The sequence below is a fragment of the Anopheles aquasalis genome, chromosome 2, assembly GCF_943734665.1.
Source record: "Anopheles aquasalis chromosome 2, idAnoAquaMG_Q_19, whole genome shotgun sequence".
Taxonomy (NCBI): domain Eukaryota; kingdom Metazoa; phylum Arthropoda; class Insecta; order Diptera; family Culicidae; genus Anopheles; species Anopheles aquasalis.
The window spans coordinates 75,490,647-75,510,646 of NC_064877.1; the positions used below are offsets into that span (position 1 = coordinate 75,490,647).

Here is a 20,000-nt window from a genome sequence, read left to right on the forward strand (position 1 = left end):
GACGAACCGGATGAACTGCTCGTTTCCGCCGCTTGATCATCGTCACCGGCGACTGACGTGTGGTTGTCCGTCACCGTACCACCCATGCTCGGGGTTAGTGGATGGGAAAAGTCCAGCGGTGGACTCGGTGTTTCCGGTAGCAGCAGACAGGTGGAGGCGTCCTCCTCCGGCAGAAACGTTGACACTGATGGTGAGGTCGTGAGCGACTCGGGCAACAGATCCGCACCCAGCAGGGTCGGATCAGTGGATATTTGCAGATGATTCATGATCAAGCCGGGGCGAGAAGCTCTCCCCTAATTAGACACTTTCCTTTCTTCAACACCACCACCAACCGAAAATCTAAATAGTCGCGCACTCTCTCTCTCTCTCTCTCTCTCTCTCTCTCTCTCTCTCTCTCTCTCTCTTCCTCGGCTTGTGAGGGACACTACGATGGACCACGACACCCCGAGCACACGGTTGCTGGCTCAGGTGGTGCGGTTCCTACCGCTGCTACGACGTAATACACTGACGTCGGTTGTCGCTATTCTTGCTGTCAAAACCTCTGTCCGTATGTGGTCGTCCGATACTCTCCTCCACCGAACAAACAGAGCGAGAGAGAGGGACCGCAAATCAATCACACCGGACTGTTTCGCGTCGGGTTTTACAGCCAACAAGCGCCACCACAGTAGCACCAGCACCAGAGCACCACAATTAGCTTCTATTAGCGCCAATCAAGAGGAACGCCAAACGAGGGGAAACGAATCGAATATCGTGGATAGCAGTGGAGGAATGTGATGGCCAACCTATCAATGCACAGCCAAAACCGTTCCGGTCCGTCCACCGTCGTGCAATATGCTGACGTCGCAAGGAACTGCGAAGATGATGATTGTGATGATTGTGATTACAGGAACGCGCGGGCGACACACAACAGCACCGAACGGCGAATTGCTTCCCGATTTAGACTTTACAGCGAGAAAACGTACGAATCGACCTCCATTCCGACCTGGTGGTGTTATGCGAGAGTGTCACGAGCGCTCGACTGACCATCACGACCGAATTTTCCACCCCTCAACCCACCTCTTGGCCAACAACGGGTGACAGTTGCAACTCATGCGATATGCTTGGTGAGCGGTACCGTGCGTGCCAAGGGACGGAGGACGCATGCGCGGCAGAAAATTAAACGGGAACGCTTCCCCTCGCAGTGGGTGGAAAATTGTGGGTCGACAGAAAAGTTACGGCCAGAAGCGTGTTCTCTCCTGTGGGGGATGTGGGAATAAACGCTTGGAATACCGATAACGAAGGGCATAAATCGAAAATCTTGAGATGAAATAAAATAATACCGCTCCGTAGTTATTGGTTAAACGTCCACGTGTATTTGATGCTCCAAGGCGTTAATATTTGAAAGAAATGATGTTGGTTTCTATTCTTATTTAATTAGAAGTTGGTCCAGCCCTTTAGTTCGGGTTCTAGAACCTCCCAGTAAGAGCTCGGCTGTCTTGAATAGATAAGTAGTGCGCCATCGTATTGAGATTAGCCATACGACGTAATTTTTGGGGTAAAGTAACGATGTAATATAAAATTATGAATATAAAGTTGATGCTTGGCTCGCGTTCTTTTGTCATATAGGAATTGCAAAGACGATTAGTACAAATGGAATGAAATGAAAAAGAATGTATTGTCGTACATTTAACGTACCTTCTATCGTTCCTGTTCATTTTACTAAGGTTTGCTGAGTAGATAGGGAAGCATATTTTGCAAATACTCACCCTGTAACGTAATCCATAAAAAGGTGGCGATCTAACTCGTTTAATTTTTGCAAAATTTAAAAAGTATCACTTCACATTACACCGAATCACGTCCCTGATGACGAGATCGAATGCCTTTTCTTGTTTACCGTTCCTGTAATTAAAATACTATTTATGTTGCTTACCTTGTTTACATAATACTACGCACAAGCTAACTCTGACGACGATTAGATGTAAAAAAAAACAACACTCATGTAAAGCCGTAAATAGTTCAGTCATGGATCTGTCTCGCTTCACATAATAGAACGTAATACAACGCGTCCCAATGACGAAATTCTACGTAAATCGTAACTCGCCCAATGACGAAAGTAATGCAGCACGAATCACGGAGCACACGCAGGATTGGCACGCAATCTGCGGCCGCATTCCTTAGAAGCTAACATTGCTTTTGTTGTGGAAATTCTGCTAGGCAAATCCGGGCAAGTTCGGCGGGCAACGATAACCTTCCAACGGACAACAGGGAGTCAGGGATTTTTTTTATTCGATTTTCGATCGGTCCGAAATATACCAATTATCACTGGATTACCGCGGTTTGCCGGTCGAAGGCAAACCTGTGTCTAGCTCGGTCTGTGCGCCACGACTCCTATCTCCGGCTGCGTGAACTGCTTCGGATCCTTGGCGCTCGACTTCGCCAACACTTCGGAAATGCTGCGGCCGAAGGCTTATCGCAGGAGCTGGCGGGTTCCGTATGATCGTACGAGCTGGCTGGCCTTTGCCCGTTCGTTCCGGGCCTCGCCTTGTGGGCCGGGCCTAAACTAGCCCCGTCAATCAAACGGATCATCCAGTCAAAACCTGGATTGTGTTCCGAGCGGTTACGTTCCCGGTAGCATCATCGCGCGCCGTCTTGCTGGAAGTTTACCAAGTGGAGCTTGAAGAGAGTATTACGTAGCATCAATTAGAATTCGAATCCTCTCGCCACAATTGTCTCAACGTCAAAGTCCACTCGTGATATAGTCCAGCACGTGGAAAACATGTGCGAACACTGAGCTAAGGTGCTAAGGTCATGATCGATCCGTGAATCTGTACACGTGTGTGGTGCATTAACAAGTGAAGTAACGTCCCCGGGGAATCACGGTTCACGGTAAAAGTGAGAAAAACAAAACACAAGGCACGAAGGATCCAAGTGGAAATTGCCAGTCCGTGGTGCGGAACAATTTGCAGAACTGTAGCGGAAGTTCCTGTGCCAAGTAGGGGTCCTCTAGTGTGATTTCCAAGACGACGAGACTGTAGAGACGAGAAGCTGCTCGAGAATGCTAGCGCTCAAATACGATACGTTCAATCCGCTACCCTTTATAGACAGTTCATGACACAGAGTCTCGCTTGAGTGCTGTAACTGTTGCTGTAGCTCAAACAACTCAAAGTCCGTAGTCTGATTTTGGTAAGTGACTCTTTAGCATTTTCACATCTATCGCACGCATCATGCCGGCACCATGATCATTTCGCGAAACGCGCCCCATCTACGCGGCTAGCTGACTCGCAATTCCATCACCCTTATCAGTGGCTCGGGGGTTCGCGTAGGTTATCCCATGTAGACATCCTCCACCCAACAGTGTTGACATACTTGCCAAAGCTTGTTCCGCCATTAAATCCAAGAAACCGCTTACTAAGTTCGATCGAGAATAAAATCCAGTTGACATAAATCCACGTGGCTTCCACGGCTTCCGCGCAACATAACCTCTCTCTCTCTCTAAAGACTTTGTGGATTCGATTTCCAATGGCCTTCCAGGGCACACTTCCGACTGTCAACGGACCACTGTTATCTATAAATAATGGCACAGATGACCTGCTGACCTGTGCCGAGCTCATGCATAAACCGAAAAAAAATTCCATCACCAGCAAGCAAGCGTGTGGCCTCTTCCTGGCGAGGGGTCTACAGTAAATAAGCCAACAACAACGGCGATAGCGAGCCAGCGTGAAAGAAAACAATAACAGAACTGAAGATCCCAGCCAGTAACAACCGCTGCGTCGCCATGATCGTGTAACGTCACGCACCCGGTGCGTTCACGTCGTTACTCCTCGCCAGCAGGAAGAGAGTCCGCCGAGTCCTCCGAGTGTCTTGTCAACGAAGAAAGCAAAAGGCGAACGCGGTTCCGCGCTTATCAGTTAGCAGGGCTTGCCGGGGAACCGTGCCTTCGCGAAGGTACCGAAGGGTCGACGGGGGCGACCCCCTCTGCCGATAATCTCTGCTCTGCTCGAGATGATGAGCTCCGTATTTACGAGTGCAAAAATCTATGAAAGCCAAACCGCCTCTCCCTATCGGCATCTATCATGCTGCGCCCCGATGCCGATGACTGATTGTCCTGACGCGATTTGTTGATGTGCAATAGCAATCCAATTTTCCTATCCGTTCTTCTTCCCTCCAGATCGCCGCCCAACATCCCAACATCAGGCCGATCACCAAGGTCTGAACTGCCGGAGGAGAAGCGCAGTTCAAAACCTTCGAAAGCACCATTTGCATTTGACAGCGTACAGCTTAACCTCAGAACTTCAACCTTCATCTTCATCTATCTGCTGGAAGAACTCTCAGGGACCTTCGTGTGCACGCGTGTGTCTCTGTGTGTGCGTTATTGAATAGCATTCCAGCGGACCATCTTTCACCCTCTTCCACTCGTCGTTGCCTGTTCGATGGCTCTGGACTTTGCTGCCGGTTGTCTTGGAGGTAAGTGTGTGCGCTCGTCGGCTATGCACGTGTGCGCCCGGCTGTCCATCCTCCGTGCGCGTGATGTTCACGTTTTGGTCGAACGACCGAAGCTGATAAGTAGCTCCCTTGGTCGGCTCTGGTTCGACTTGGGGAGGGCAGAACTTTTGGAAGTAGCTTCGGTTCCGAAAAACCACTCGATTTGACGCAAATCAGTCGGGGTCATTGGTGCTATCAATCGTCTCGCCCTCGGCTTCGGTCGCGGATCTTGTCTTGTATGAGCAAGGGAGCGAACGATCGATCGATCGAACCAACAGGCTGCTGCTTGTTTGCTTGGAGGCTCGAGATGCTCTCGAGCCCTTATCACTTTCACCAAACCGGATCATTAACGAAGCATTAAGCAAAAACACATCACAAACGATAACGCGCTGATAAGAGGCGGTGGGGCCGTCCGCGTGGGCCAGCGTCCTTTGTTGTTTGTCTTATGTCGATGATAACCAATTTGATCATTAATCACAGGATGCGCCGGTGTGCTCGTTGGTTTCCCATTCGATACGGTGAAGGTACATCTGCAGACGCAGAACCACCGCAATCCGCTGTACCGCGGTACCTATGATTGCTTCCGGAAGATCATCGTCCGCGAAGGCGTCCATGGACTGTACCGGGGCATGTCGAGTCCGATGGCAGGCGTCGCCGTCGTCAACGCGATCGTGTTCGGTGTGTACGGAAATATCCAGCGTCGCACCGAGAATCCGGACTCGTTACGTTCGCACTTCCTAGCGGGTACGGCGGCTGGCCTAGCGCAGAGTATCGTCTGCTCACCGATGGAACTGATCAAAACCCGGCTCCAACTGCAGGACAATCTGCCGAAAGCGGCCCACCGTTTCACCGGTCCGCTCGATTGCACCAAAGCCATCTGGCAGCGTGAAGGCTTCCGGGGGATCTTCCGTGGTCTAGGCATCACTGCAGCCCGTGACGCACCTGGTAAGTATCGTGTGCGTACAGGGGAAAAGGAGGTCCCTAACTCATCGGAAACTATTTCATTTTCGCCAGGATTTGCGAGCTACTTCGTGGCGTACGAGTATATGGTCCGGATGGTGACGAATCCATCGCCGTTCGTGATCCTCATGGCCGGCGGACTGGCCGGTACGTTCTCCTGGCTCGTCACCTTCCCGATCGATGTTGTCAAGTCGCGCCTCCAAGCGGACGGTATCTCCGGGAAGCCGGAATACAGCGGGCTCGTGGATTGTGTGCGCAAAAGTTACGCCTCCGAAGGACTCGCCTTTCTATCGCGCGGTCTCGCTTCCACCCTGTTGCGGGCGTTCCCCATGAATGCCGTCTGCTTCCTGGTCGTCTCGTACACGATGAAACTCTTCGACGATCCACCGATCACGGTGACGGCCGAACAGCTGACGAGTACGGCGGCTGCCGTCGTCGTAGAAGCACCACTCCTCATGGCCACCACCAGCCAGCCAGCGCTCCAAGTGGCAACACCGGTCGGCCGGAGAGCTGACCAGTATCATCATCACCAGCATCAGCAGCACAACCATGATAAGCATCTGATCAGCATCAAGCAGAACACGTACCGATTCTTAAGATCACTCGGGGCATTCAGTGAAGCGGTTTGCTGTGCGGAGATGGGCGAACTCACCGACGATCTGTACGATGCCAGCTCGATCGAGAGCTCCGCCCAGCAGTACGCCCGGCTTAACCAGTATCTGCTCAGCACGGACGGCGAGGACAACAGCAACCGTTATCCCTTCCTGGGCGACTAAGCTCGCGCCAAACCAGCGAGAGAGCGGAAGCCTTCTCCAGGTCACCAAAGACTTCTGTACAAAGGTATCCAAATAGCCGTTAGGTCCCCGGTTCGTGGTCGTGAATGAATATATTCTATTCCTTTTATTTAAAATCCAAACCCAAAACACACAAAACCGCTGTAGTGCATCGTATCACACAAAGACACGCACACGTGTAATTTCGAATAAATCGATCACATCGCCTCATTTCAGAGTTTGAAGGATTTTGTTCAGTTGGAACGTGTGCGCCGGGAAGTCCTGCTGCAGTGTTTCGACCACCGCCACGATGTTCTCGTTCACTTCGCGCTGCCGTTGTAGATCCGCCTGGATGAGGATCTCGTTGCGGAACTTGGGTAGCTGCTGTGCGTTGGCAAGGGCACGATAACGCCGAGCACGGTACTGGTGCCGCACGATGTAGTCCAGGTTGTCCTGCTTCAGCAGCGTGGCCTGCTCGATCTCGGCCGCTATCAGATTGGTCTGGAGCTTTTCCTCCTCGATCTGGTGCTTCTTGTTTTCGATCTCCGCCTGCAGCAACTTTTGGGCCGTATCGATCTCGATCAGACTTTTCTCCGCTTGGGATATTTCCTACGAGGGGAATCGGTGGCCAAAATGAAAACAAATGACAGCCAAAACATCTGGAATGGTTTTGTTGCCGGGCACTTACCGAAAACACCACCTTCAGCTTGTTCTTCAGCTCGTTGATTTTGTGCTGCATGGTGGATCGTGTTTTAAACTTTCCACCAAACACTTTCTCCCGCGCGTTAACCGACTCGTAAATGTTTTCCCGATGCTGAACCGTATTCTCCAGATCGTGCACCAACCGTTCCTGCATCCGTTTCAGCTGCCCGAACCGTACCTGCATACGGTGAATCTCGGCCTTCATGATACCGATCTCGCTGTTCTGCGTCGCTTCCTCGTCCTTGAACTTCTTCGCTTCGGCCGACATTTTGCACTTTGTTTCCCAGGACAGGGCCTCGCGGTGTTTCTCCAACACCTCCTGTTTGCAGTCTTCGATCTCTTTGCCCAACTCCTTGAGCTCCTGCTCGAGGCCGAGCACCGCCATTTCGGCTTCACGCAATCGCTCCGTAGCTTGATGGTGTGCCACCTCACACTCCTGTTCTTCCTTCTCGTGTACCTTGCGCGTCTTGAACAGCTCCAGGCTGGCGTTATCAAGGCGCGTATTGAGTGCCGACAGTGAGCGCACTATCTCGCGGTTTTCATTCATCACCTCCTCGAGCTGGGCTTCGATTTTGATCGCCTTCTGTTCCGCCAGCAGTAGCTCTGGAGTTGGAAGAAGGGAAGAGGAAAGAAGAATGGGAATTGATTGTAAAGGCCCGTTGTGGGTTAGAAGTCGAGGGGTGGATCTTACTCTTGCGCGAATAGTTGATGTCATTCAGCTGCTGCGATCGTTTCTCCTTCAGCGTGCCCACGCTGGATTGCAGCTTGAGCCACGACGCACGCGTCTCCGTGAGCGTTGCCTCGATCTCCACGATGTCTTGCTGCACGTCCAGCAGCTTCAGCTCGTCTGGATTCATTTCCTGTCCGCCGGCCTGATTGATCAGCTGCTCCAGTTCCCGATTCAGTGCGTCCATTTTGCGCAGCTTCGCCGCAATCGATTCCTTTACGAGCTTTATCTCCTCGTTGAACTTGTTCGCGTCAGCGTCGTGTTTATCGTGGTCGGCCTGGGAAACGTGGGGAAACAGAAGAACGATAAGAGGTGGCGAAGCCAGCGAGTTGAGCAGCGCTCGGTGCCGTACGTTACCTTCACTCTCTTCAGTACATCCTTGGATCCCTCGACGATCGTACGCCATTTCTCCAGATCCAGCAACACCGTCGACAGCTGATTCTCCGTTTCGGTCATGCTGACCTCGAGACCGCGCCGTTTTTCCTGCGTTTCTCGCAACACCTTACCCTGCGACTCGCCCGCCTTGTCCGTCGTCAGCTGATCCTGCAGCAGCTCAAGGATCTGCTCCTCCAGTTCGTACTTTTTGCGGCTCTGCTTCTCGAGCGTCTGACGTAGCGACTTCAGATGGTTCTCGATGAGAAGGCCCTCCTGCTGGGCCTTCAGTATGTCGGCTTCGGTTTGTTCCAGGATCGACGCGTAGTGATCCAGATCGCGCTTCAGCTTATCCTCGTCCTCCTGCTCCTTGCGGACCTGTTTCTCCAGCGAGTAGATGTCGCCCTGGATCCGGTTCTTGAAACCGGCCAGCTTCTCGTTCTGCTCCATTTCTTTCGCCGCCGATTTCTTCGTGATCTCCGTCTTGCTCTTGATAACTTTGTGCTCCTCGTAGATCGCGTCCAGGTCTTCCTTTGTCTTGGCGAGCACGCGATCGCGCTGCTGTATCGCCACAATCACCTCACCCCACGCCTGGAACAGTCGTTTGTGCTCGTGCTGGAGCGCTTCGAGATCGGAGTTAGCGTCCGCAAGGCTCCGACTGATCGTTTCCCGTTGTTCATCCTGCTCCTTGATCTGCTCGTCAATCGCTTCCAGTTCCTGCTCCTTGCGCTTCACCTCGCTGTCCAGATTGAGCACGAGCAGATCCACCTGGCGCTTCTCTTCGGCGGCAATCAAGCGATCCTTGGCGTCTTTACTGGCCACCCGTTTGGCCACCGCTATCTCGTCCTTGATCTCCTGGGCCCACTTGGCGAACTCACTTTCCAGCACGGTCAGATTCTCGAGCTCCATCTGGTGCTCGCGGTGGATCTTTTTAAAGTCCTTCAGCGTCGCCATCTGCTCCTCGTACTCCTTCCGGTACTTGGCTGCCTGCTTTTCCTCCTCCTGTCGCTGGGTCGACAATTCCAGGATCTCTTTGCCGTAGATCTCGAGCAACTCCTTCTGATTGTCGATCTCTTCCTGCAGATCGTACAACTCGGCACCGACCTCCTCGGATTCTTTCTCGTTCTGTTCGAGCCGATGGTTCAGTTCGGCCACTTCCTCTTCCAACTCGTGCTTTACCTTGAGCAGGTGCGCCTTGAGGGCCGATTGGAAGCGCTCCAGCAGGGGATGATCGGTTTCCAGCACCCCAACCCGATCGGTGATGGATTCGTTGAACGCATCCGCCTGGATGCTGATGCTGTTGGGCTCTTCATCCGGATTCATCTTCACGGTGACGCGTTTTGGCTTTTTTTAAAACAGAATTTCGCTGAACCGGTGATGCTATGGCGTACGAACGCTTAGCGAACGCTTCTTCGATAAACAAACTAGCTGCTGGTCGCCGTCGTTGCCAGGCAAACTCCCCCCGCTGTTGCTAGGCAGTTGCAAGGCGTGTTTGATTTAACGGTTCGAAATCGAGCTCGCTCACAAGTTTTGAAATATTTCATATTAATGGAATATTTCATTTGTTTAATCCTTTTTCAGCACATATTAAGCAGAATAAAAGATTTATTACAATTCGTAGTTCATTAAAATAATAGTACAAAATTGTCTTCAACATTACTCGTCAAAGTATGCATCGAAACCAAAATAACGAGTCAATCGAAAGGCTCAATGCCGTCATCGGATGGACAAACAACTAGAAATCAGTCGCAATAATACAAACCAAACAGCCACGGGCCGTGTCTGAATCATCTCTTTATGAAATCGCAGCCAGAGATTGATTAGCCTGCCACTCCAGGACTACAGGCGGCCCACACCAACGCTATAATGCCACCGCGGTGTTGACTGTTGTCGAATTTGCATACCGAACCGAATCGAAACCAACGTCACAGCCGCCGCTGCTACCGTATCATCATAAATTGTCCCCGAAATCAGCAAGTGTGTTGATCCGGTGGCCAATGAGACAACTTCGGCAAACGAAACGAAGAAATCCCCCACCAACCGCACCACCCAGCTCCAAACTCCGGACCACTTTGCTTATTTTGCTTTCGGATCACTCTCTTCCGCGATTTTCCTCCGTGCGAGCTTGTTTTCATTCATCCGGGTGGGCGCGAGCGAGCGAGCGTGTGCTCGCGCGTGTTTGTTTGTTTACCGTGCTTGTTTTGTCCTTGTTCCCAGGCGTCCCCATCCTCCTCAGGGGGGCCGGATTTTTAGATTCTTTAATCTGCCCCCGGACCGCGCACCAGAGCGCGATTCGCGGAAGGTTCTCAATTCGGCGTGCATGAAGCGACTCTATTTACATTGAGTCACTGTGACCGATGAGCCGCTACCGGAGCGAGAATCGATCGCATACCCGGTGGTGATATGTAGCTGGGGCCCGATTCGGTCCTTCATCTTCATCCGCGGTCAACCATGAAGCCGATCGTTGACGGTAACCGGTGCCAAAAGACCGTGAAGGGCCAAAAGTCCGGTGACTCGGGCCCCGGGCTGAGTCGCGTTACTCATCGGACGCGAGGTCCGCGAAGAAGAAGGAGTGGCACGTCAGAGGAATCCTGGCATTCTCCTCCTGGTGCGGCTCTGTTTATTTTCACATTCGGCCGTGCTGTTAGTCGGACCGGACGCGTTCCCTACTCGTGGTCTCCCTCTCACCCTCTGATGACGACGACGGATGCGGTACAGCTGCAAATGATCCATCTGACGAGCCGCACTGCACAACTGCAGCAAACGGATGCAGACCGAATGCGCCTTCTGAATGTCGTGTACCTGCTGTAACCGCCAGTAAATACGTTGTTGGAACCGGCTAGGGCATGCTAATATGCGAGCAAATGGCCCTTCCACTACAACCACACAGAGAGGACTATTGTTTACACAATTAGCATTCCTACAATTAGTAGCAGCTCGATGCGAAAGTGTTTATTAGGGTTAGTGAGGCGGCGAGGTGCTGGCGTTCAATTGTCCAAAAAGGCCAGTGTTACACCGGTCAGCAGCTGCGAATGATGATGATGATGTTTACTTTAGCATCAAATTTGCTTCAATCCCTTTGAAGTGCTCCATGCGCCCCATCTGCTCTGCACCGGTGTTCCAACTACTTCTCCTTCAATTCATCATGGTAACGAAGCGGAGAGAGCAGCAGGGTCCTTCAAATGGTACAACGTCTTCTCAACCAACTCAACTGGAGCTACTGAGGGTTTCCTCGAAGGGAGGTACCTTGTACCAATGACGTCCAACTGAGTTTGAAGCTGGAAAGGTAGTGTACACAGCCAGAGCGCAGCCAATAACCGAGAAAGGCCTTCGTCTGTTTGTCTGTGGCCCTGTCACTTTTCCATGCAAACCAGGTATGGCCGACAGCGTGTCCCGAGGCCAGACTGACAGACCTTTTTTGCTATTTGTATTCTCCGAGCTCGAGAGAGACAGAGGCTGAAAGTGATCTGCTACTGGCGATCAGATCAAGTTCATGGAAAACATGGTAAGAACACGGTTTTCCATCATCAACAGCATCATCATCAGCGAGGGGGGATCTATTTTCATTTCGTCCTGCCCACTCCTGCCACCGGGGGCGATCATATTTATCGCCGAATAAACCCGGTGTCACAACGCGATTTTTAATTAGCGACCGGCGGCGCCCACCGGAAGGCCAAACGAGCATTTAATTATTTACAATCAACCACCACTGGCCACTGGAAATTGATTGTAAACATCGCTATTTTTTATTATTATAAAAGCAAACTGATTTATTACCACGATAAAATCGCTCACCATACACCCGTCCGGAGGACTAGCTGTCGACGACGCTGCCACCCTCCCCGGGGGGGGGGGGGGGGGGGGGGGCCTTCAACTCCGGTTACACGTCGGTTGCGAATCAGCGATCACAGCACCAGCGGCTGACAGGCAGCATCCGAAGGAAAATGACTTTATTACACACCATTTTCCAACAACGTTGTGTATTCAACGCGTGTAACTTGGGGAAGGTTAACGCGACGTCAGGACATATTTCGTGCCCTCGAGGGACACTGCGCGGTGTCGTGCGGAACACCCTGCTTGATCGCTAGTCGGTGCTGTCCTGGAGGGCAAGCTCCATCACCTCCATCGCTTTATTGTAGCGCTATAAATAAGGACAGTGACTCTGCTCTGGGGAGCGCCAGATGTCTTTGTTTTGTGACCAAATTTCGTCCCACCGTCGGTTGGATCCGGATCGGGGTTCATTAAAAGGATCTGGTTGGTGGCGAATGTTTACAGTTTTAAATACACTCTTTGATGAAACGTTACAAGAAGCCCTCTCCGGTAAACAGTCAGTTACTCATGATGAAAGAGCACGAGGAAGATGAATGAAAACTGGATGAAAACAGAGTAATGGCAGCAATCATGCTTCAAGAGAAGGTAGCCAGCGATTGAAGTCCACCAGAAACGATATTAAACGATAACAATAATGGGATCAGGATCGCAGACAGCAGACCGATCACATGAGCACCGTTTATAGTGCTGTGGCCATAAAAATTAAGCCTCGAAAAGCCGTTCGCTCCCAATGATCATAAATCTTCCCCCGAAAAACTCGTCGCAAAGTCGGAACGATAGCCGTAGCACCTCGACATCATCTGTCCTGTCATGTCCTCACCTGCTGCTGCTAGGCTCACCTTGCTTGGCGCACCGGGAAGGATTGGCCTTTTAGGATTGCGCACGGGGTGGGTGCAAGCAACCCCCATCCTGCCCTCGTTCGTCGACGCCGTTGAGTCATTTTTAGCTGGCATTTCCCGAAAAACGTGCTGCTACGCTGCCCGATGATCGACGCGAGATTCGCGCCAAATCGCTTCTCGAGGAAATAGAGAGATCGAGAGAGAGAGAGAGAAAGAGAGAAAGAGAGCGCTCGACGAGTGCATCGGAAAGCAAGGGTTCTCGGCCAGAGCATTGTTTGCAACGAGCATTATAATGCATCGCAACGGAAGCCGAAGCACACAAAAAGGTTTGGCTCTCTGCTTCGCTCTACTCTCGGTCAGCTGGCGTCGACTACCGTCCCTACATCGGTCGGTCGGTCGGTCTAAAGATTGCAGCTTCTTTTGAAAACAAATCTCTTCTTCCAAACCGTTCTCGTTTCTCTCGTGCACAACAGTCGAGACCGAGTGGCTCTCTGCGGCATCTCACTGCGGACGGCCGCGGACGGCCACGATGCCAGGGGAGCGGGAAGTGGATGCAAAACATCGCGAACGCCAGCGCCGAGCGTCGATTGCCTCCCCCATTTCCTCCTCTTTCCACTTCTGTGTCCGTCTTTAGCGTCGAAGGAGGCGGTTCGGTGCCAAATCAAAGCCAAGCCGACGCTTCAAGAACCGTTCCGTTCCGCTACGTTCGTTCAGTTCGATCTGGTGCGCCGGCACGGTAGCATCGTTCTTCGACCGGCGCAAAACCACCAGCCGTTACGGACTCGAGCGTCCTTTTATCGTGTGTCTGTTTCTGTGCTCTGATCTGGTGCGTCTACAAATATTCCTCCGAGGAAATTATGTTGCAGAAAACTGACTGACTTCTCGAAGAAAAGAAGAAAAAATCGCGTTAAACCAAAAACCGCTTCATCGACAACTGTTTGTCATTAAATCGGTTTCATAACAAATCCTGAAGCACAGCGCAGCATCCACCCGATGCTATGATGCTTTGATCGTTTCACATTAAATCCTCACGGGCGGCGGTGAAGATGGTTCGACGGTGAAATGTGGTGTGCGGCATGCAGCGCGTGTGTGTTCCTTCCTCCTCGTCTCATTAGTTGTCCTCTCAAGCTCTCCCCCTCCTCCCGCGCTGGTAGTGTGTCTCGGTGGCCATCAATCAGTATTATGTTTAATTAGTGCGAGGACAGCTGTTCGCGTGTTTGTGAACCGAAGCCGAACGAACGTGATCTATCTCTCTCGCCGGTTCGCATCGCATCCCCATCGTCCGTTCATTCGTCCGATTGAGTCCGCTACGGATTGGCCACCATCACCACGACGCTCGCTTGGGCGGCACAACGTCTCCGAGAGTACTCTAAGCTGCTGCTGCTGCTGCTGCTGTTGGTACCACCACTACTGCCCCAGGCCGCTGTGTAGAAAGGGTGCCAAGGGAAGCAATCGCATCGTGCAGAACAAACTGGCACCGTATTGGAGCACGTGTCTTCCTGATAGGCCTTCCTGAGGTCGGCCGGGAGTGCCGATAAGCGCAGATAAACCATCTTTGTGAGGTGAGTATTAGGCCGGGCTGGCTTCGTCTAGAGAGTGAGAATGTCTGCAATCTGCAACCTGCAACCCCTTGACTGCAACTTTGTGCTAACAGCCGTTTCACGCCGCGTTTATCATCTGTTGCGCCTGCAGATATCTCTGCGGTGTTTTTGGCGCGCCACGCCATGTGTGTCCGGGTCCGCTGCTCAGATTTCGCAATCGATTGCCACCCAGAAGACGGCCCTTTTGTGGCCCTCGTCGATGGTTGGCTAAAAAGATGATTTATCGGAGAAAGGCGAAGGTGTTCAATTTCTATCGCAGGGCATATGCGGTCAACGAGGCCATGCTGATGGACACTAGCACCCAGCCGTCGGTACCGGAAAGCACCCAGCCGTCGGTACCGGAAATAAGAAGGAAATTTGGCTTTGCGGTCCTAGCAGCAAAGGCATGGCACCAATGGATGGAGCCAATGGAGGCGCATGGTTTTGTGCGCCTCCACCATGCGCCTCCACCGGATCGACAACTATCGATTCCAGCAGCCGCACACCTACCAGCCACCGAGAGGGAATGTTTAGAATGCTTTGCGTTCGCTAAAATTTAAATGTTATTCCCTAGCAATCCATCGCGCTACATCGCGAGCCGAACCCGATATTCCATGGTCGATTTCATTGGCACGCTGGCCAGCTGGCTGGCGCTAGCGAAAGGAATGGTCAGCTTACGGGTGGAATGTTTACGTCTTCGACCAGCGGTGGGTTTCAATGAGTAAAATCAGCATCCAGCAGCCAGCAGCCAGCAGCCAACAGTCAGGAACCCAATAATAGGGGGTTGAGGGTGCAAAACCAAACCACCACCCACAGGGGAGGCACTGGCGAGCGCAATTTAATGTTTGAAAGATTAAAACAGACGGATACAATATTCTTTTATTGCCCGTGTGCCTAGTTAAACTGCTCCTTCCTTTCACCACGACCAGCAAGCGTAAGGCCTGTTGTGGTTGTGGTATCCGTTGCAGTGGATCTGGCGTTGGCGTTCAACCCACCACCCCCGGGTTGCTGGAGCACCGCCACGGCAGATGAGATTAAATGTTTCACAATTGAAAGACGCGCAATGCCAATGCGAACTCTGGGGGAAGGAATGATTTCAGCAAATTGCTTTCTCTACCGCGGCACAAATCACAATCCATCACACAATGCACAAATGGGGGGGGGGGGATGTGGTTTGGCATGGTTGAGAGAAACAAAACTTTGCAAACGAAACAGCCACAGCCCAGTGGTGGAGGGAGTGATTTTCAATAAAGTTTCCTCCACACGCCACAGTCTGTCCGATCCAAAACCGAGGCCAGATGGCGATAAAAGTGAAAATGCCACCACCACCACCAGCAGCAGCACCCAAAACCGCCCGCTGACCAGACCAAGAACATACAAACAAATCATAAAAAAACTCGCTGTGACACGAATGCAAATGCCAAGCGGCCCGGAAACCGCACCGCCTCGCCGCGGTCATCTGTTGCATTCGCTGTTGTGCTTCTTTCGTGCTGCCAACACAGGAAGCAAATGGCCTCTAATTAGGAATCGCTTCAATCGCGCAGACGGTTGCCACCTTTGCAGGATCCCCTTCTAAGTTTAGCAAATATCTAGAGACACACTGACGGTGCCGCCTCCCCGCAAACTGGCGGCGGCGGATCTTTTCTTTTTATTAAAACACAATTTCCTAAGAATAGGTCCCCAATCAACGGTTTCGGTTCCGCGATGATTGCTTGCGCAGAGCGTGAGTGAAACATCCCAAAACCAAAACACCGAAGGTGAAAGCCACACCAGATCAAGATCGCATCCCATCCCCTCCATGCCATCTCCTCCACCGTGCAGCAGCAGCAGCAGCACCGTGGGTGGTGGGTGTCTGAAAATAATTTTCATTCATAAATTTTGTCGCCGATGACGATTCGACCCCAAGGCAGGCGTGCAAGCGAGCAAGCAGAACCGCCTGCTAACGTGTCAACCAAGGCTTGAAGGTCGTCTACCGGTGTAGCCGACGGTTGATCCAGCCCGGCGACCAAATACGTAGACCCCCGGGATGCTCCTTCCCGTTGAACGCCGATTCATCATTCGGCATACCTTACCGGCTGGCTGGCGGCATTGGCCCCGCGGCAATCTGGAACATCGCGCGTCACACGCACCGGTGCGTCTCGTGGTTGCCATCGCCACCCTCGCCACCACCATCTGCGCTTGGGTGTATGTGTGTGTAGATATTTGCGGGGGAGATGCACCACCCGCGGAGACCAAATACGCGAGAGCGAGCGAGCGAGCGAGAAGCACGACGAGATAAACGAACTACCCGTCAGTGAGCATGTTCTGGGCGGTACCAGGCCGGCAAATGAAACAAATTGAAAAATGAACTGAAACATGTGTTTTGAGTATCTGCTGCCGTCGCACCACCATCACCACTACCACCCTCCTGCCTGGATGCGTAAAGATGCGATGTCCTGCCTGTATGCTACCAGCATCTGGCCACTTCCTGACTCTCTTTTCGGTTCGATTTTTCGCCAACAACTAACAGATCGTTTGTTTGGGGCAAATGAAATGAATCATTTCCTTCTTCCACTGATGGAAGCGGGTGCTTCTTGGAGTTGGTGGAGTAATCGGAAGTGTTGAAATGATTAACAGATGGATGCCAATAGCTTATCCGCTTTTCGGCCACCTTTTTCGGGTTATGCAAGTCCCAAAGAACTCCAATCACGGCACAACAGGTTGTCTCGCTCGGTTTCGCGCCCTGTAACGGACGGACGGACACAGGCCCCGCTTGGCGTCGTCGTTGGGGTTCGCGAAACGATTTATTTATAGCGATAATTGGTTTGAGATGCATGCATTGCTACAGTTACAGGACATGTGCAGCAAGTAGTCGTAGCAGCAGCAGCAGCAGCAGCCGTAGCAGTGCAATGTGCAGTGCGAATGGATTAATGGTTCGACGATCGTACAGCACACACTCAGCGCTTGTGCCCTTTTCTATGCTGGCCTTGCTGGCGGGAGAGGAGTGCCAGTACAATACTGCACTCGCAAACAACGACAACAGCTCGCTGGCCTTTAACATTTTCACCAAAACGGCAAGTGCTGGCGATGATCCACACTGTACGGACGTCAGTTCGGATGTCACGCAGCGGGCCCTTGTACGATCCTCTTCGTAGCTTCTTCGATCGAACAACTCGGCGTACGAGGACGATGCGCGTTGAAGCTGTAAATCCAGGATCGTTTAATCGAACCTTCCCTGCTCCTCCTCTTCCGCTCCTTCCACAACCCGATGATCATCTACTTGACAGCCGTAACCTTGCCGAGATGACTTATGATGGTCACCGTGGATGCCGTGAACTGTTCCACACTTGCCAAGCCAGTTGCTTTTCGGGAAGAGAGAAGGAAGGAGCGCGCAACTCGCTAGCGCAGCGCATCGCAGACTTGGTGTGGCCAGTGACGCAATCTTTGGCGCGATGAGTTATCGCTGCCCCCCGGGGTGAACTCGCTGGCAAGCCTGGGTTCTGTTCTGGCGCCGACTGTGCAATCCCACCTGTGTGGTATGTTTGGCGTCCCGAAGCGTTGGCTTCTTGGCGGGAGTATTCTTAGATCCCAAAAACCAAACGCGATATTAACGCTGATTTGCTCGACCATTTGTTGGTGATATTTTTATTTGCCGTTTGGCCGCGGTCGCCGCGACTCAATGGCTTAATGGTTGCTGGGCCCCCGGTTCGGTGACATTTAATGTTTTCGGCGACGGTGTTTCGCCCGCCCAGTGCGCTTCGTAAGCGGATGGGAATCAGGAAGAGACCACCGACTCGCCAGGACCGAACCAAACCTGCCTGTCTGCATGGGGGGGGCAATCGTTTCGAATTGTGACGGAACGCAAATGATTTACCGTTCGGCAAGTGATGGGATTTATTTTTAACGCCCCTACCCATAATCCAATCGAAACGACTTGCGAACCGAAACCGCTCGTTAGTAGCAGTAAAGATGCGATGCCCATAATGGCCGCGATTGGATATGCACATTGGCGAGCTGTACAGCATTCAGCTGCACTTACTGGCTGCCGAGTGAAGATGGTTTGCTGCGCGCATTTCAATGCTTCACGTTCAATGCTCGTACGTGCTCTCGCTGTTGAGCTATGGGCACAGAACCGCATCATCATCAGCGGACAGACCATCCCCGGAGAAGCACTGTGAACCCATACATTCTTCTTGGACGCCCAATGCTTCCAATAATCCTCCAAAATGGCTTTTGGCAATGTCTTAGCAGCAAGGAGAACAAGAGAGAAAGAAAGGGAGACAGAGGGATTGGCGAAATGGAGTGTGCGAAACTGATGAATCCACACATTGGCCCCAGCCAATGCCTCGCTTTGACGCTCGAATGGCTCAATCTGATCACATCGATGGAATATGAAAAATACAGCCAGCAAACTGCGGGAGCTACGCCAGAGCATAGCCACCATCCACGCCAAACGATGGCGTACGAGTTTGGCACGAGCTTATTAAGTTTGCATTACACATTCCGGTACCAATGGCGCCGACAGTGCACCATAAGTGATGGCCAGTAAGAGGGTCGCCATAAACTTTTTGGGCTGTGGTGCGGGCTCGCCAAATGCGGCCAACGGCCAACAAATAGGGGTCAAATTGATCCAATGCCAGATTGGGCGAATGGGCGGCCTTCTGTATCGTGCGTTCGGTCGCTTTTGGCATCAACAATTGGAATGACAAACCGCAACCGCGAATTGTAAACATCGATAATGGGTTAGTGGAGCAACAAGAATTAGCTCATCACTGCTTGATAAGGTCGAGATAAGGAGGGCCACTAGACCTTCCCTAGTCTACCCCCCAAAAAAAAAAAAACTCTACGCGACGACAAGCGGTAATTGATTTACATTCCAACCGAACCCTCTATCATCGGTTACGATAAGCTGGGACTCGATTTGAATCTCAATGACGTGTGGTCGTGGTCCCCTTCGCTAGAGTCGGTGAAATAACCCCAACCAAAAAGCATCTCAAGTGGAGCTCAACCGGAGCAGAAGCACTGCTGGACGCGGCGGTAGGACGCGGCGATCCGGTCTTGAGGGTGGTCTTGCAATCTCTGTTAGCATTAAATCCACCGAGAGCTAACGAGAGTGTTTGCCAACAACAGCAGCACCGTGGTGTGGCCATGGACCTGCTGCTGCTGCTGCTGCTGCTGCTATAAATCCTGACCAACCGAGGGAAGGTGCCGAGGGCCGCCGGAATTGATTGTTATAAATAAACGAACTAACCTGCGGCGCTTGTGGCGGCTGCTTAGGCGCGTATTTCGTGTAACGCGGATTGAGAGTGATACAGAATGTGCATGTGATGAGGATATTTATTAGAATTTTTTTTTCTCTCTCTCTCTCTCTCTCTCTCTCTCTCTCTCTCTCTCTCTCTCTTTTTCGTACCGCCCATCTGTCTAGCAGGTGATCCGAGGTGATGTCGTCCACCAGTACCTGGAAGTAGCAAATTGTCGTCTGTACTTCTGTGGAAACCGCATCTACTGCTGCTGGTTGCGCCCAAGAAAGCCGCCACCCACTGGTGATGGACACGCCGTACGCCGATTGCTGACAGCGGACCACACGGTAGCGTCGCGTGCGAGCGTAATGCGCTCGACGCCGGCGACGACGACGACGTCGACGAGGACGGATGGCCAGGAGGAGGCAGAGAGAGCGAGGGTAGGCGGCCAGGATGGTGACGACGATGGTAGCAGCCGGCGCGAAGATGACATAAATTGGAAAATGTCAACCCAGCAACAGGTGACACCGGCCGGT

At 52.1% G+C, this 20,000-nt stretch overlaps 4 protein-coding genes across 5 annotated transcripts in view; 2 read left to right on the forward strand and 2 right to left on the reverse strand.

Moving 5' to 3' along the window:
- Positions 1 to 1,549, reverse strand: part of LOC126572999 (neutral and basic amino acid transport protein rBAT-like) — a 3,650-nt gene extending 2,101 nt beyond the window's left edge. The window contains exon 1 of the mRNA XM_050232754.1: positions 1 to 1,549. This exon is cut by the window's left edge and continues 288 nt beyond it. Coding sequence (XP_050088711.1) covers positions 1 to 266 — 266 coding nt within the window. The 5' untranslated portion in view covers positions 267 to 1,549.
- A 1,011-nt stretch (positions 1,550 to 2,560) lies between these two features.
- Positions 2,561 to 6,329, forward strand: LOC126573000 (mitochondrial basic amino acids transporter). The gene is made up of 4 exons (XM_050232755.1): positions 2,561 to 3,162; positions 4,148 to 4,443; positions 4,942 to 5,406; positions 5,476 to 6,329. The coding sequence occupies exons 2-4, from the start codon at positions 4,410 to 4,412 to the stop codon at positions 6,195 to 6,197; spliced, it is 1,221 nt and encodes a 406-aa protein (XP_050088712.1). The 5' UTR covers positions 2,561 to 3,162; positions 4,148 to 4,409; the 3' UTR covers positions 6,198 to 6,329.
- A 93-nt stretch (positions 6,330 to 6,422) lies between these two features.
- On the reverse strand, positions 6,423 to 9,318 carry LOC126569394 (coiled-coil domain-containing protein 40). Its single transcript, XM_050226444.1, has 4 exons — positions 7,981 to 9,318; positions 7,588 to 7,900; positions 6,883 to 7,499; positions 6,423 to 6,803 (listed from the first exon to the last, which is right to left on the reverse strand). Exons 1-4 carry the CDS (start codon positions 9,316 to 9,318, stop codon positions 6,423 to 6,425), a joined length of 2,649 nt encoding a protein of 882 aa, XP_050082401.1.
- Positions 9,319 to 13,403: 4,085 nt separating this feature from the next.
- The window catches only part of LOC126570922 (calmodulin-lysine N-methyltransferase), a 7,912-nt gene continuing 1,315 nt past the window's right edge, over positions 13,404 to 20,000 (forward strand). The window contains exons 1-2 of one of the 2 annotated variants that reach the window (XM_050229029.1): positions 13,404 to 14,227; positions 19,650 to 20,000. The exon at positions 19,650 to 20,000 is cut by the window's right edge and continues 1,315 nt beyond it. In XM_050229029.1, the coding sequence (XP_050084986.1) occupies positions 19,833 to 20,000 (168 nt within the window). In that variant the 5' untranslated portion in view covers positions 13,404 to 14,227; positions 19,650 to 19,832. The remainder of the gene's footprint in view (positions 14,228 to 19,649) is intronic. The other variant, XM_050229030.1, reaches the window with a different exon arrangement.

Coding starts and splice junctions, on each gene's coding strand:
- LOC126569394 (XM_050226444.1), bottom strand. CDS start 9,318: ATGAATCCGGATGAAGAGCCCAACAGCATCAGCATCCAGGCGGATGCG. Junction 7,901..7,980: donor ATGTACTGAAGAGAGTGAAG/GTAACGTACGGC, acceptor CACGTTTCCCAG/GCCGACCACGATAAACACGA. Junction 7,500..7,587: donor CATCAACTATTCGCGCAAGA/GTAAGATCCACC, acceptor TTCCAACTCCAG/AGCTACTGCTGGCGGAACAG.
- LOC126573000 (XM_050232755.1), top strand. CDS start 4,410: ATGGCTCTGGACTTTGCTGCCGGTTGTCTTGGAG. Junction 4,444..4,941: donor TGCTGCCGGTTGTCTTGGAG/GTAAGTGTGTGC, acceptor CATTAATCACAG/GATGCGCCGGTGTGCTCGTT. Junction 5,407..5,475: donor TGCAGCCCGTGACGCACCTG/GTAAGTATCGTG, acceptor CATTTTCGCCAG/GATTTGCGAGCTACTTCGTG.